The sequence below is a fragment of the Tenrec ecaudatus genome, chromosome 2 (assembly GCF_050624435.1).
Source record: "Tenrec ecaudatus isolate mTenEca1 chromosome 2, mTenEca1.hap1, whole genome shotgun sequence".
Taxonomy (NCBI): Eukaryota; Metazoa; Chordata; class Mammalia; order Afrosoricida; family Tenrecidae; genus Tenrec; species Tenrec ecaudatus.
In genome coordinates, this window is record NC_134531.1 from 173,977,361 (window position 1) to 173,995,097 (window position 17,737).

The 17,737-nt window shown below is 38.5% G+C and overlaps 1 protein-coding gene across 6 annotated transcripts in view; it reads left to right on the plus strand.

The window, feature by feature from the left end:
• GABRG2 (gamma-aminobutyric acid type A receptor subunit gamma2) overlaps positions 1–17,737 on the plus strand; it is a 133,559-nt gene that overhangs the window by 56,114 nt on the left and 59,708 nt on the right. The window contains exon 7 of one of the 6 annotated variants that reach the window (XM_075543188.1): positions 1,101–1,139. The exons of the other annotated variants lie outside the window; for them this stretch is intronic. Coding sequence (XP_075399303.1) covers positions 1,101–1,139 — 39 coding nt within the window. The remainder of the gene's footprint in view (positions 1–1,100; positions 1,140–17,737) is intronic. 6 annotated transcript variants of the gene reach the window in all.

Below are 17,737 nucleotides of genomic sequence, written 5' to 3' on the forward strand. Positions count from 1 at the left end.
AGTCAGGTGAAACTAAAAAGCAAAAAGCTTGCATTCAAGGTGACACACATCACTTCTGCATACTTTCCTTGGCAAGGACTAGCTACATGTCCTATGGACATAAAATGTCATGGGGAAGTGTAGCTTGTTTATGGGCAAGGAAGGAAGTTGTGTTTTTACAACTTTTCAGCCACTAATGATAGAGGATATAATTCCCAACTCGCATGAGGTGCTTTGATAGTGTACTGGATCATGCTTTGGCTACTAATCGCAAGGTTCAAATCCACCAGCCACTCCACGGGGGAAAGGTGGGATGTTCTGTTCTCAGTGAGTTAGAACCTTGGAAAACCCATAGGAGCAGTGCTGCTCTGTCCCTATGATGCTTGTGAGACACAGAATTGACTTATGGAAGTGAAGTTTACTTTTTTTTTTTTTTGGTTTAGGCATCTCACTTAAGCCACACAAAAAATTTTTTTTCCTCATTTGACAATAAAGGGAACTGCAGTTTAAAGAGGTAATGTAATTAATTCAGGCCTCAAATTTTCAAAACAGTACAACTGATGGTAACGATATATATTTTAAAAATAAGCATTTTAACTTGTAAGCTTGATAATAACCAATTTTACAGTGATAGCATAATACAATGTGACTAAGCATTAACACCTAATATAAAAATTATTTTATGTATCACTAAAACATTAACATGTAAGAATAGCAATTATATTTAGGACAACGGAGGAACTTAATTGAACAGGTAATGTTTTCTTTTTCCGGAATATACGTTTTAAGAGGAATTCATATTCATTTACCAAGTGGATCTAGGGTGACAATACAAATCTGTTCTTAAGAAATCATTGGAAAATTTTTATTTAAATTGCTTCATAAAGAAGAAAATCATTTGAAAAAAATATGAAAAGTTTTTCTTAATTATTTTAGATGTTTAATATCTTATTTTAACAGGCTATCAAAGTTAGCTAGGCAAAAAAGAATATTTTCAAGCAACTTGGCAACTCTATATTATTATATTTAAAGGATAATTTTATTTTCTCCCTCTTGTCCAGCTTTTGCTCCCCAATACATTTCATATATTTAGTTTTTTTAAAGTACTAAATGTAAAAGAGATGATGGAGACAGAGTCCATGAGATCATACTGTGCTTAAGTTCTTTGAAGACCACTTTCACGTAATTGAATGATTGTGTCATCTTCTTAATTTGTATTTTAAATGCTATTATCATGGCAGATAATTAAATTTGAACATATAAAAAGGACTGGAAAGCAACGAGTAAGATTCTTAATACTTTGCGATGTAATTTAATGTGTTTAATGCAGATTTAAGAAACCAGGGGTGTGCAGTAATTATTCACTTGGCTAACAAAAGATTGAGGGTCTGAACCAACTACCCAACGGAGAGAGTCGTGGCAGTCAGTGTCCATCAAGCGTAGAGCTATGGAAACTATGGGTCATTCTGCTCTGTCTTATAGGGTCTCGATATATTGAATTGGACTAGCTTGCAATGGGTTTGGTATAGGTTTTGTGCCAGTTTATATTGCATTGAGCACAGAAATCATATAACAGGTATCTATTTGCTTCATATTTCTTTTCCTCACACTTTATCTGTTGTAAAATTAATTGTTCCCTTTAGACGCCATTTCTAAGCATGATAATAACAAATAACATTTTCTCATATTCCCAATATAAACCAGATTGCCTTACCCATATGTGATAGTGTGATAGCTCTGTAAGATGATGCTCTTGTTCATTAAAACAGAAAACAAGTGACTCCAGGGACAAGCTGTGAAACTGCAAGCTGCAATTTAAACAACTGGATTCACTGGAGTGGTTTCCAAACAGGACTTCTAATCTGCTTATTCTCATATCACTAATAGTATTACGCACCTTGATTTCAGTCATTATTTCTATTGTTCACTGTAAATGGTGAAGAGCTTTGTAATATAGAAGTAAATGTGTAATTCATGAACTGTGTAATAGTTCCTTGTTAAAGAGAAAATATACTAACGGACACCAATTGTAATCCAATTGTAATCATTTACTAATCGCATTTTCTTAGTTTGTGATTTCCTGTTGCCCGTATAAGTGAGTGAAAGTGAAATTAGGTTATTCAAGAATAAGATTTTAGGGCCCAGGTTTTGATATCAAGTCCAACTCTAATTTAGCTAGCAGCAAAACTAATCCACACGAAGTCAGAGGTTGCAAATTGGCAGCCAATTGCCTCGCTCCAGCTGAGGACATGCTCCATGAAGCATCCCACCTACATAGCCATGAACTTGAATTCTCTCAGACCCATAGTTACAGACTTACGTTTTATTTATTTCTATTAATAATGAAAAATTGAGGGGCTTTGCATGAATATATGTATGTTTTTCTTCTCTTAAGAAATGATGGACTATCGTTTCCATCAGTAAATAATTCATTAGAGCCGATCATTACCTATCCCAGCACATGGGCATGAGGGGGATACACACAGTCCAGTTTATCAAGAACAGTCTCTTCTGTCTTTTTAGACGTGAGTTACATGAAGCTTTGTCTCAATCAAAAGTGGGAGAGAATGAAGGAAATCCTATAGGACAAGCTGCTGTACAAATATGATGCTGGATCACAGAGGCTCTCCGCGTGCAGGGTCGAACTGTGGTCTGCAGAGCTTTAGAGTTGCGAGTCTTTAGGAGGGACCACCAAGAGATCACTGAGCCTTCACCCAAAGCACCCCTGGTTGGGTTGCACTGTTGTACTTAAAGCTTTTGGCTAGTACCCGGTGCTTAACTCTTAATGTCAGACAGCGACTCCTAAGAGAAAAACAATTCAAAATATGACATATGTTGTGTCTGTCGTGAAAGTAACAAATATTCTTTATTTTCAGTGTGCAAATAGAAAAACAACATTATGAGAATTATGTGAAACTTTTGACCTCAAGTAAAATTGGACTGAAATGGTAATTTCCAGAGAAGCCCAAATCTTATCTATACAGGTCCACTTCTTTTCATTCAACAACTGGATTTAGCATAAAAACTGAAAGGCAATTATGAATTCATTCAGTTTAATTCTAGTATCTGGCTTCTTTGAAATGCATTTAAAATTAAACATAGTTGTGAAGCTCTAGAATCAAGCATCTATGCATATAATTTTCTATGTACTGTTCTTTCTTTTTCAGCTTACATCTGAGTAGTTAAAAGCTTTGTTAACTTATTCTTGCATATCACTTATTAGCAGTCTTGCATATCCATTTAACACTCTGTTGTGTTGTATTTATCAGATGACATACATAGTGAACAATAGTTTATTCTCCAATAAGTCACTGTTCTTCATTTTATCTGGTGAAATGAGACAGCTTAGTATAGTGCAAAAATTAATCGATCCCAGCTAAGGCACGTTATACTGTTTCTTCAGTGCATATTTGAATGACCTTGGACAACTTCTTTTTTACCCATAATTTCTTCATCTATAAAATAGGGGAGCAGTCTAATTTGATTTTGAAGGACACAGTTGGGTAATCTTTGTCATTGTGGGTGTGAGTATAGTGCTATGAATTCACTGTGAATACAAAATTAGAAGAGTTTTAGATAGGACCTTGCTAACCACAAGGTCAGTGGTTCAAGCTGTTCTGATGACCCAAGGCGAAGTTATATTCTCCTATCTGCTCCAGTAAAGATTTACTGAATCAGAAATCCTCCATAGGGTTGCTATGATATGGATATGACTTGTTAGCAGTGAGGTTTTCCACCTGTAAGATGAAACTCTGTTTTTACTTATATTAAACCATCCAGTTTTAAGTACTCTTGTGGTGTATTTTCTGTCTCCAAGAGTTTTTACCAGAAACTTCTTCATGTGTTCTTATTATATAAAATGCAGATACTAACAAATCTGTATTAATTGTCAGCTTTAGAGGTTGCCAGTGGCAACTGTTGGGCTAAGTGGTCCAGGTCATTTCCATGGAGAACTTGGCTCAGATATAACAAATTTGGCAAAATAAGTCCACTGTGGGTGTAAGGTGTGAAGCTAGTGCTAATTGAATTCACTGTGAATGCAAATTTGGAAGGGGTTTAAGATAGGACTACAGCTGTGACTAGGGTTTCAGAGAGGAGAAAGAAAGATACTCAGTGTCCTCATCTTTAGTAGCTAAATATATGCTTGGGTAGATGTATAGATGGTGTTTTGTACCAGCACTACATGATAAGAATACTATCATCTCCAGTGTAATAATAATAGAACACCCCAGCTATTGTAATGTCTTTATATGCATAATCTAACTCACCTCTTACAACAATTATGTGAGGGGTTGTCTGTTCTTCAAAAGAAATTATCTTGTAATACCAGCTTTGTAGATATATGAGAGGATACGCCCCCCAGACACCCCACCCACCAAAAAGGACTCATTTTTTTATGTTAGGGGGATAATGTATTTGGAGTTTGTTCTACCAGGTCAGACTGTTAATTAAGCTTTCTATTTAGAGGTTCTGAAAATATATCATAACAGAGTGTAACCCTCTCCACCCCCACCCCCCAAAAAGTCCTAATTTGTGGTAGACAGGGAACCGGTTTTGCCACCAGGACAATGTACCTACTCATGCAGCCATCTAAGTGTACCATTTTTTTGACAAACAGAAACAAAAACAACAGTGTGCCTCTCTTGACCAAAGCACCTTACTCACCTAACCTCGCTCCAGGTTACTTCTTTTTGTTTCCATGAATGAAGAGAGATATGAAAGGACAGCAATTTGAAGACATATAAGAGTTCTTTAAAAAAATGAAGGAGGTGCTGTTAGCCATCCAAACAGATGAGTTTGAAAATGTTTCCAAGAATGGAATCCCAGATTTAACAAAAGTAGCAGTAAGTGCAATGGAGAGCGCTTTGAAGGCAATAAGGTTGTTTCGTACAAACATTTAAATACATCGCTTTGAGAAGAGATCTGCTTTGGGGGTTCCCCCTCATATAATTAGATATAAGGACCTTATTGATGATCATAGACTAAGTTACTGAGCTGACTTTCTTTTTTTCTGACAGATACATTTAATCCATTTCAGTGGCATAATTCTCAAATATTAGAGTTATTTCTGAGTTACTAGAGTTATTAGAAGCTATTTGTGTTTGCAGAAATACTTGGCCAATCTGCCGTTCCTTTATGCAGCGTACATATTTGTTTATATATAAACTATATGTGCGTGTGTTTGTTTACACCCTCTCTCTAAAGTTGCTGTCCTAAGATGTAGTCCAATTCGCGGCAACTCCAAATCCAGCAGAACACAATTCCGCTATCCCAGGATCTGCCACCACTTCCCTGTGTGTTTGAGTCCACCATTAAAGCTACTAGGCCCATCCATCTCACCAAGAGGCCTAGCTATTTGGTGCTCTACTTCCCCAAAATGATTTCCTTCTGTGACCAATTCTTCTTGATCATATATGAAAAACAGGTACGTTAGAACATGAACTGTTGTGAGTAAGGTTTTCATTGATTACATTTTGGAATTAGACCCCTGAGCCTTTTTTGTTGATCTGTCTTGGTCTGAAAGCTCTGCTTAAATCTTGTCCAACACGAGTGATCCTGTTGTTATTTTAAATGCTGGTTGTATAGCTTTCAGTACAATAAACGCATTTTTGTTTACTATAACATTATCTAAGAGTTTGACTTTATAATGACAGTGAACATTATACTCTCTGTTTTATGCATGAATGATGTATACCTGGTAGTAATGGACACTTACGTATCCGCCTAAAATAATGGAGGCAGTGCCGATAAAAGTTGTATGTCCAACACCATACCAAGTCATTCGCATTGATTTGATTCCCTCTCATATTGCCTCGGGTGTGTCATGTTTCCACTGTACTCCATAGCATTTCAAGTCGAAACATTATGGAAGTAGCTTGCCAGGCCATTCCCGTGTGGTGCCTCGAGTTTGGACCATTAAGTAGCTGAAAGATGTTTGTGCCCACCTGGGACTCCATCTGCAATGATTCCGTTTGAAAGTTGGGCTTTTGTCAAATCGCTTCAATAATAAAAGAAGTGTTTTCTTGTACTTAATGTTAAAAATGACTCAAAAATGTATGCCTTTTTTCCATAAAAATTATTAAAAGTAAATAATGACCCTGATAACTTTGGGTTTTACATTTAGGTCTCTGATCCACCTTGACTTCATTGCTGTGCATGGGGTGAGGTATGCGTTCTCTTTCATTCTTCTACAAATGGATCTCCATTTTTCCCAGCACCATTTGTTGAAGACGGCATCTCTTTCCCATTTAATGTTTCTTGGTCCTTTGTTAAAAATCAGTTGTCTGTAGGCGGAGACTTCTATTTTTGTGTTTCTGTCCAGTTTCATTAGTCTATGTGCCTATCGTTGAACCAGTACCAGGCTGTTTTGACAACTATGGCTATGTGGTAGGATTTTAGGCAGGGCAGTGCAAGCCTAACTGATTTGATACTCCTTTTGAGAAGTTCTTGCTTCTCCTGTCTCCAAATAAAGTTAATAATTAGCATTTCCATTTCTTATAAGAATAATGTTGGGATTTACATTGAGATGGTGATGAATTTGTAGATTGTTTTAGTTAGCGTTGATGTTTTCACAATTTTATGTGTTCTTGTGCATGAATACGGGACACTCTCGCATCTGTGCAGGTCTCTTTGTTTTCTTTTATTTATATTCTGTAGTTTTCTTTGTACGGATATTTTGGGGTTTTTTTGGTTATTGGTAGTCCTAGATATTTCAACTTTGGGGTGGCTATTGTGCATGGTATTATGAATATAAAGGACATCTCAAGAAGAAATTTTCTACGTGGAACACTAATGGCAGAAGACATAAAGAACTGTGAGAGGAAACCAAGAACAACATTCATGAAGAAAGCAAAACTTATTTAAAAGACAGGTAAGAAAGAAAAGAACAAAGTGGATGTCAGAAGAGACTCTGAAATTTGCTCCAAATCATAGAGTAGCTAGAGCAAAAGGAAGAAAGGATGAAGTATCTGAATAGAAAATTTCAAAAGGCAGCTTGAGAAAGTCAACAAGTAGCTTTTATCAGATGAGAATTTGAAGTTCTGGTTGAGTGTGAAGCCCCTGAGTTCATAAATACCATCATTTAAGTCTCTTTGGAATTGAAAGTTACAATTTTAGGATTGTAAAATGGCAAGCAACTTGAAATTAGATACCAGAAGGACATGTATAAACTGGTTTAACAGAAGTACCCTTTATTTTAAAATATCCAAAGGTTCTTTTGTGTCTAAATGGAGATTTAAAGAGGAGAAAAATCACATTCATGTGAGTGCTTGCTCTGTTTACCACTGGTAGAAATACATTCTTGTTTCGTTTTGAAATTTGCAGCATGGCTGAACCTAGATCTAGTGTTTCTACTAAGAACCCAGAATTACTCAATGTTTCAAAAATTAATAATCTCTTTTATATTGAAACATAATATTTTAACAGACTTTCAGAGTAGATTCTATAAAGTACCTGTAAAAAAATCTGAAGGCAGATTTGAATACTTTCCTAATTTCAGAGATTAGAAAACTATAACTGAGGAAATCTGTAAAATGAATCCAAGTATAACAGCAAATAGAAACTGGGGCATTTGGAATAAAATATAGCTAATCACCAAAAAAAATTCTGCTTTGCAGAATTTCTTTTCTTTTGTAGACTTTATTATGATGATTTATGATGGGAGAATTATACAGAGATCTAAAGAAGATAAAATGTTCTCGCAGTTGAAATTTACTATAAAAGCACATTAAATGTAGGCCCAGCAGTACTGGGCTGTGTGTGCCAAGGTGCTGCTAGGCTTTACCAAAGGTTGATTAAGCCAAGGGCTTTATTTCTTAAAGGAGCTCTTCACCATGCTTTTACAATTAAAAGGGGGAAATCAGTAGGTTTCAGTATAGTGCCTAATATAGAAACAACCTAAGTGCCCAGTGATTGAAGAAAAAAAAAAGCAAAGAAACCTGTTACATACACATCATGGAATGCTATGCAACATTAAAAAACAATGATCACAAATATGGGAAACAACCACTAACACAGGTGAATCTATATTCTAAGTGAAATTAGTAAATTGTGAAAGGACAACTTGTGTATTTGACACATATTCAAATACAACCACTAGTTAGAAATACAAGAAAATAATTCACATAAAAGGAATCGTGCTTTGGTAGTTGCCGGGTAAAAAGTCACGGTCCTGCAAAGCCACAAAGGGAGCTATACTCTCCCCTCTAGGGTCCCTGTGAATTGTTGGATGATCTCAGCAATCATCCATTTACTTACATGTGATATCAGTGATATTCTTCTATACTTTGAGCATGCTGTTTGGTCACCTTTCTTTGGATTGTATACAAATAGGGTTCTCTTCCAGTCAGTTGTCCAAGTCGATATCTTACAAATTTCCTGGCACAGACCCATAATTGCTTCCAGTGCTTCATCAGCTTGGTGAAACATTTCATTGGGTAGTCCATCAATTTTTGAAACCTTGTTTTGGGAAAATCCTTTCGATACTACTTGAGCTTCTTCCTCAAACACTGTTGGTTCTTGCTCTTACATTATCTCCCGGGACTTACATTAGCTCGTGCTGATGAGTTCTTTGTGTTACAGTGATTCTCCACATTCTTTTCAGTTTCTTTGGATGCTTCCTACATTATTCAACGTTTTGCCTCAAAATATTTTAATATAGAAACTCAGGCTTGGATTGTTCCTTGAGTTCTGGAAATTTCAGAAGTGCTGAGCATGTTCTCGCTTTGGGTTTTCTAATTTTAGGGTCGTTGTACATTTCATGATAATATTTTACTTTGTCTTCATGAGCTGCCCTTTGAAAATCTCTATTCAGTTCTTTAACTACATCATTTCTTCTATTTACCTTAATTACTCTATGATTAAGAGTGAGTTACAGAATCTCTTCTGACATCCACTTTATCTTTTCTTTCTTGCCTGTCTTTTAAATGAGTTTTGCTTTCTTCATGAATGATGTTCTTGGTGTCTTTTCACACTTCTTTATGTCTTCTGCCATTAGTGTTCAGCGTAGAAAATTTATTCATGAGATGATCTATATATTCAGGTGGGATAGAGGCAAAATAGTATTTTAACACCAGTGGAACTGTTTTCATTTTCGACTTGAATTTACATATGAGCAACTGATGGTCTGTTTCACAGTCGTAGCCCAGAGCCTTGCTTTAGCTGCTGATATTGAGCTTCTCCAGAGGTTCTTCCCACAGATACAACCAATATGAATTCTGTGTATTCCATCAGGTGAAATCTGTTTATGTAGTTGCCTCTCATGTGTTGAGCAAAGATATTTGCTATAGCAAGTCATTGGCATAGCAAAATATTATCATGAGTTTTCCATTTTTGTTTCTATCACCAACATCATATTTTCAAACTGATCATTCCTCTTTGTTTCCAAATTTTGCATTCCAACGACCAGTAGTCATCAATGCATTTGGTTGCATAGTTGAATAATTTCTTACTGAATTTGTAGAATTCTTCATTTTCTTAATCACTAGTTTCATGGTTCATACATACATTTGAATATTTGTATTAATTTGATTTCCTTGCTTGGGGATAGTTATGGTCTTTTCACAAATAGCATTGTATTTCAAGATGGAGCTTGAAATGACCTTTTTGACAATTAATGCAATGTCATCCCTCTGGATCGGGTCATTCCCAGAACAGTAAGCTGCATGACTTTCTGATTCAAAATGGCCAATACCTGTCCATTTCAGCTCACTAACACCTAGGACATTAATTTCATTTTTAATGACGTCCCCAAATCCTAGATTCACAATTTGTAGATTCCCACTTCCAATTATTAGATTTGTGTAGCTGTTTCTCCTCACATTGATTCTACCCTATCAAAAAGAGAAGAGCCAAGCCCCTCCCCCCCCCCCCCCCCGCCCTCCAGCCTTCACTCCATTCACGACACCATGTTCACATTGTACTTTGAGAAACAAGTGCCTCCTCAGTCAATGTCCAGTGCCTTCCGTCCAGAGGCGCTCACACTCCAATTCTATATGTAGTGATGTTCTGCTTCCTTTCAGGAGGTCTCCATTATATGGAAATTTCTATGAATAAAGTTTTCAGCCTCTACTTACTCCAATGTGGGCAGTTCATTCTTTCTCCACAGTCCGTTCTTTATCTGGACGCTCCCCTGAAACCTATTCATTTTGAATGACTCGGCCGGTGTTTGGAATATCAGTGAAATAGTTTCAAGTACCACATCGATGCAAGCCAGTACACTACAGCAAACTGACAGACAGGTGGTGGAGAAGCAGGAATAACACTGGTGATAGAAATGAAGCTGGAGATTGCATACCAGAATTTTGTGATAACAATGACTTCTTCACTGTCAATACCTTTTTTCAACAATATAAATGATGACTATAAACATAGACTTCTTCAGATGGAATACGAGTGGGTCCCCCTCTAAAATGGAATTTTTAAAACAAATCATTTATCGGGGACTATTACAGCTCTTATAACAATCCACACATCATTTGGATCAAGCACATTTATACATCTGTTGCCATCATCATGTTCAACACATTTTATTTCTATGTAAGCCTTGGTATCATCTCCTTTTTTTCCCTGCCTCCCCCACATTCCCACCCTCATGACCCCTTGATAAATCATAAATTACCATATATACTCGTGTATAAGCTGGGTTTTTCAGCATATTTTTTGTGCTGAAAAACTGGGGCTCAGCTTATACACTGGTCAGTGGTACCCCAGCGAGGTGTAACATCTCGCTGCCGGCCCCCCCTCCCCCCAGGTAAAGGGAGGAGCGCCCATTATCTCGCGGGTGATTGATGTTTCTCTGCTGTTCATTCAAAGCCCCGCTGACACTGCAGCACTTTGAATATTTGTTTACTCACATCTAACCAATCAGAGCTGTCCTATGACATATATTTTTGAATAAGCCTTTTAAAGACCGTGTGCGAAGGATGTGGCATGAATGGAAGACATCTGGTCAAGCCTGACTAACAAAAGGAGGAGATCTCATGAAGCCTGACATAGAGTTAATAGCAAAGTGAGTTCGAGATGCATGGGAGACATTCCAGAAGACATGGTGCGACGTGCCTTCCAAAAATGTAGTATTAGTAATGCTGTGGATGGCAGTGAAGACTGCGCTTTGTATAAAAATGACAGCAGTGATGGGGATGACGGCGATCTCAGTGAGGACAGCGTCTATGTTGACCTCACACCAGCTGAAGCTCTGCATTGGGATACGGACGATGATGAGGAACCCAGTTTTCAAGGATTTTAACTCCTTACATTTTAGCTTGGTTGCTGATTGAGCTCAGGGTTGTTGATACCTTATTGTTTTTGTTGAACCTATTTTCCACTTCCTGTGCTGGTTTCCTAATGTTAAATGACTTGGTGTCCTTTTATTTATGTTTTTTATTTAAATATTTGAATACATTACCCCACTGATGTCTCAATTTTTAGTAATTTTATTTTCATTTGTTTTGATTATTAAAACTCACCAATAGCTTCTATATTTTCCACCCTAGGCTTATACTCGAGTCAATCAGTTTTTCTGGTTTCCCAGGTAATACTTAGGTACCTCGGCTTATACTCGGGTCGGCTTATATTCGAGTATGTATGGTATTATTATTTTGAGATATGTATTAATTTTTTGGAAAACAACCTTATCACCTTCAAAGTATTGACAATTACACTTAATATATTTGTCAAATCTGTGATTTCTTTTTTTAAAAAATCATCTTATTGGAGGCTAGTACAACTCTTACCAGAATCTATACATCAATTGAATCAGGCATGTTTGTACATATATTGCCTTGATTCTTTTCTAGATATTTACTTTCTATTGAGCCCTTGATATCAGCTCCTCTATTGCCCCCTCCCTCCTAACCCCCTGATAGATTGTACATTGTTGTTATTTTCATCTCTCACACTGACCACTCTCTCCCTTCCCCCATCTTTTCTGTTGTTCTTCCCCCTGTAGAGGGGTGTATGGTTATGTGTCGATCATTGCTATTGGTTCCCCCTTTCTCCTTTCCTCCTCCATTCTTCCCCCTACCCTTCTGGTATCACTATTCCCACTCCTGTTCCTGGATTCTGTGTGTCATGAGCTCCCATCTCTTTCTATACCTGTGTACATGTTCCGGTCTAGTCTGAATTGAGAAGCAGTACTGGGGTCCTGGTAGTGGGGTGTGAGGAAGCCTCAAGGAACCAGAGGAATATCGTTTGTTTCATAGATGTTTTACTGCACCCTGGGGACTCATCCCTTACCTGTGTCCCCTTTGTGGGGAGATGGTTCCATTGTCTACAGATAGACTTTGAATCTGCTCCAGCGCCACTCATTCTCAACAATATGTTTTTGTTTGTTGTGTGTCTGCTGATGCCTATTACCTGGTCCCTATGACTTCGCATGATTGCACCGGTGGTGTGCTTCTTCCATGTGGACTTGCTTCACTGCTGAATGGCGGCTTGTGTAACAGCAAGCCTTTAAGACCCCAGATACTATATCTTTTAGTAGCCGGGCACCATCTGCCTTCTTTACCACATTTGCTTATGCACCCGCTTTGTCTTCAGCAATTGTGTCAGGAGGGTTAAAATCTCAGACTGCTGATTAGTTTAAACAAAGTGTTCCTGTTTTGAGGGAGGGTATGAGCAGAGGCCTGAAGTCCATCCCCTACCTTAGTGTACTGCCATATAGATATATGAACATGGACCAATATCTCTATTTTTGTGGATTAATATATTTACATATGTACACCACTCTTTATACCTCTATCCATTGCCTTGCTTCCTACGTCTTTCCTCTGTTTCCTTTTACCTTTCTCCTGGCCCCCTGTCACTTACCCCTTATTTCCGCCTCTTGGTACCTCCTCTTAGCTAGTTTGCTGTTGCTCTGACCCCACCACCCGCCCCTTGTAACACTATCTCCTCCTTTAATTGACTCCAGCACCCAAGTTGGTTCCTCTGTTCATGGCACAGCCTGCTCACCGTCCCCTTCCTCCACAACCCTCACCTCCCATGTCTCCTTGGGACCTTTGGTCCTGCTGTTCTCTCTGCAGGCATGCTTGCTGTGCCTATCCTATATAAGTAGGTATATTGACTATGACATAGCCCCGACTGATAAAAGAAAAAAAATTAAGGGAGTAGAAATATACAAAATTCCTGGGTCTGTTCACTAGCCTTCATGACTCTCCAGGAGCTGCCCCTACTGGCCTGGAGCGCCCCCTTGGGGGCTTCTCAGGGACTTTGTAGTGCTGCCTTGCTCCAGCTGCTGGTCTGGTATGCTCCCTTCTTCATTCACTCCACTTTGGGGAGTGCAGACCATAGTACCTCCTCAACATGTGACCCCAGAAATCCTCTGTCTCGGTCTGCTCCAGTAAGGGGACAGCATGACACTTGCTGTTGTCTTTGCCCAGTCCCCTCTGTGTTCCATTATCTCCCTGCAGAGACATCATCCTCCAGGCCTGGTGTGCCAGCATCAGGTCGAGTCCAACTCTCTCTTTCTCTTCCTCCCTCCTGGACTGTGTCCGAGTGGGCGTGGCATGCTGGCCCCTCTCCCCAACCTGTAGGCTCAGTGCTGCTCTCCGCCACACCCACTTCCAGGGAGCGGCTCAGTTTGCCTCTGGCTGGGGCCAGCCCGCTGTGCAGCTCTCTCTTTTCATGCATTTCTCGTGCTATCCTCATGGGGTGCTGCATTGTGGTAGGGTCTGTATGCTCACTCCCGATTCTGTGGAGACAAGACCAGAACTCCTTGGGTTTGATTCAACCTCCTCCCAACTCCCTGTATCAACCCATATTTTATCATATAGGTGGCTTCTCTTCTATACCTAATATGCTGATTGCACTTACCTCAGGGGACTCATCCTGTACCTCTCCTTTTGTGATTGGCTGACTTTGCTTAGCATAATTTCTTCCAACTCTTCCCATGAAAAGACGTTTCATGGGTTCATCAGTGCTTTGTAGTGATGCATAGTACTCCATTGTGTGTATGTGCCAGAGTTTACTGATCCACTTGTCCACTGATGGAAAGTTGGGTTATTTCCAACTCTTTGTGATTGTAAATTGCACCACAATAAACATTGGAACTCATTGGACTGGTCATGGTTTATTTCTTACCTCTTCTGGGTATATGCCCAGTAGAGGTATGGCTGAGTCATAAGGTAGATCAATTTCCATCTTTTTTAAGGATTGCCACATCGCTTTCCATATGGCTGTACATATCTACAAGACCACCAGCAATGTAGGAGAGTTCCAATCTCCCCTACCTCCAACATATGTTGCTCTCGGATTTTCTGATTTGGGCTAGTCTCAAAGGTGTTAGATGGTTTCTCATGGTTGTTTTGATTTGCATTTCTCTGATGGGATTGGCAGAATTTTCTCATATGCTTATTGGCCATATGGTTTGTTTCCTCCCTAGTGAAACTTCTTTTCAGTTCTTTTGCCCACTTCTTCAAAGAATTAACTTGTTTACTCTTTTTGCAGGCAAGGAGGGTATTGTAGATTTTCAGGGTAAGTCCTTTGTTTTGTGTTGCTAAACATCCTCTCCCAGTCTGTGGCTTGCCTTGTTACCCTCTTGGTAAATAAAGTCTTTTGATGCACACAGGTGCTTTATCCTTAGTAAATCCCATTAGTCAATTTCAGATTCCCCAGCATGACTTATTACAGTTAACTTTTGTGTTCCCTGGCCAAGGATCTTAGGCTTGTCCTTATTCCTTCGCTAATGGTCCTGATGATTTGGGAGTTTTACTTCAAAGTCCATGATCCACCTTGAGTATATTCATGTGCATGGGGTGAGGTAGACATCTTGTTTCATTTTCCTAGTGTGGATTTCCATTGTTTCCAGTATCACCTGTTAAATAGGGCATTGCCCTCCCACTTGGTGCTTTTGGGGTCCTTGTCAAAGATAAGTTGTCTATATGCTGATGGTTTTATTTCTGGGTTTTCTATTCTTTTCCATTGGTCTGTGTATTTGTCTTTATGCCAGTGTCATGCTGTTTTGACCATTGTGGCTGTGTAGTAGGTGTGAAAGTCAGATAAAACAAGCTCTTGGACTATATCCTTCTTTTTGAGTTTTCTGCTAATTTTGTTTTTTTTCCCTCTTAATATGAAATTGGTGGTCAGTTTTTCCAATTCTTTGAAGAAGGTTGTTGGCAATTGAATCGGGATAGCATTAAACTTATAAAGTTCCCTGGGTAGGATAGACATCTTTACTATATTGAGTCTTTCAACCCATGAGCATGGGATGTTCCTCCATTTGTGGAGGTTGTTTTTGGTTTCTTGTAGTAGGGTCTTACAGTTTTCCTTGCATAGGTATTTTGAGTTTTGGTTAAATAAATTCCTAGATATTTCACTTTGTTCTTGGCTATTGTGAAGGGTACTGCCTTCTTGATCTCCTCTTCCATGGTTTTATATGTTTATATAGCAAATCAACTTCTGTTTGTTAATCTTGTATCCTGCCAATCTTCCGTATTCCTCTATCACTGTCATTACTCCAGTTGTGGAGCTTTTGGGATTTTCAATGTACAGAATCATGTCATCTGCAAATAATAATAATTTCACTTCCCTCTCTCCCAGCTGGATACCTTTGATGTCCTTCCGTTGACTTATGTTATTAGCTAGGACCTCCAGTATGATATTGAATAGAAGTGGGGACAAGGAACATCCTTGTGTGGTCCCCTTTTTCAGTGGGATTGATTTTGTCTTTTCTCCATTGACTAAGATGTTAGCTGTTGGCTTCTTGTAGATATCTTGTATTAATTTGAGGAATTGCCCTTCCATTCCTATCCTCCTGGGTCTCTTAATTAGAAATGGGTGTTGGATGTTGTCGAATGCTTTTTCTGCATCTATAGATATCATCGTATCATTCTTATATATTTTCTTATCGATGTGGTGTATAATATTGATGGATTTTTGGATGTTAACCATCTCTGCATCCCTGGGATGAATCCTACCTGAGCCGGACGAATGATGCATTTTATATACTTTGTATTCTATTGGCCAATATCTTGTTGACAATTTCTACATCTATGTTCATTAGCGATATCCATCTATAGGTCTCAATTCCTGTGGGATCCTTGCCCTGTGTGGGTATTAAAGCTACAGTGGCTTTGTAAAATGAGTTTGGGAGTTTGCCATCCTTTTCTACACTCAGAATATTTTGGGGAGGATTGGTTTCAGCTCTTCCCTGAAAGCTTTTTAGAGTCCTCTGGTGAAGTGATCTGGTCCAGGAGCATTTTTTTTTTTTTGGTAACTTCCTGATAACCATATCTATTTTTTCTATTACTATGGGTTTGTTTAAGCTCTTGACCTCTATCTGGGAGAGTCTAGGGAGGGATTGTTTTTCCATGTATTTGTCCATGTCTTCCACATTGTTGAATTCATTAGAGTAATGACTTTCATAGTACTTTGTGATTATCCTTTAAGTCTCATTAGGCTCTGTTTCATTCCTCATCCTAACTATTGTTGTTTGCTCTTTCCTTTCATTGGCTAGGTTTGCCAGCAGTCTGTTGATTCTGTTGATCCTTTCAAATGACCAGATTTTTGATGCATTAATCTTCTGCATCATACTTTTGTCTTCCCAGTGGTTCAAATCTGTCCTGATTTTTTTTAATTATTTCTCTCCTTTTGCTACTGCAGGGATTGTTCTGTTGACTCTGTTTTGGTTCCTGGAGGTTTTGTGAAAGCGTATCAGTATCAAGTCTGTCTTCCTTTTTCATATATGCCCTTATTGCTATCGAGCAACCTCTGATGACTGCTTTCACCGTATCTCATAGGTTTTGATACGATGTATTCTCATTTCCATTAGCTTCTAGAAACTTTCCGATCTCTGCTCTAATCTAGGTCAGTACTCACTCATGTCGCAGAATATCATTATTCATCCTCCAATATTTTTGCTCTTGTTTTTCTGGTCATCCTGTTATTGATCTACAGCTTTATGGCACTGTGATCTGAGAAGGACATTTGCAAAATCTCTATGTGTTTGAATTTACTCAGGCTTGACTTTTGTGCCAGCATGTGGTCTATTTTAGAAAATGAGCCATTCACGCTTGAGAAAAATGTGTATTTTCTTTTGCATTTGGATGGAAAGCTCTAAATATGTCTATCAGAACTAGTTGCCTAATTATAGTGTTTAGCTCTCTAGTCTCTTTGCTGAGCTTCCTTCCCAATGATCTATCTTTCTCTAAAAGTTGTATATTAAACTCATTAAAATTTTTGAATCCGTGATATCTTTTTTCATGTTTTGAAAAGTTTGTTTGACATATTTCATGGGTCTCTCATTTGGTGCATATATATTTATTATGCTCACTCACAGTGACCCCTTGAGCATTAAAGTGTCCCTCCTTATCTCTTTTTATGATTTGAACTTTGAGATCGGTTTTGTCTGAGATTAGGATTGTGACTTCTGCTTTTTTTGAGTTACCTCCAGCCTTTTATACTTAGTTTATTCTTGTCTGGGAGCTAAAGGTGTGTTTCCTCCAGGCAACAGATCAATGGGTCATGCTTTTCAAGACAGTCTGCAAGCCTTTTTATTTTAGCATAGTTCATTGTTGACATCTCTTGACTTTTGATTTGGTTGTTTTCCTATCACCCTTCTTATCACTATTTCTTTGTGGAGGGCTTCTTTATTGCCTTCTTTACCTCATGAGGTCATGTTATCATGGAGAATGGTATTGGCTCATTGGCTTCTGGTTGGAGTTCGGCTATATGGTGTTTTCCTGTTTGTGCTTCGTGTATGTTGGTCTTCTGGCCATTGTGAGTCAGCAAGGATCTTCCACATGGTTGTGTGTCTTGTAGC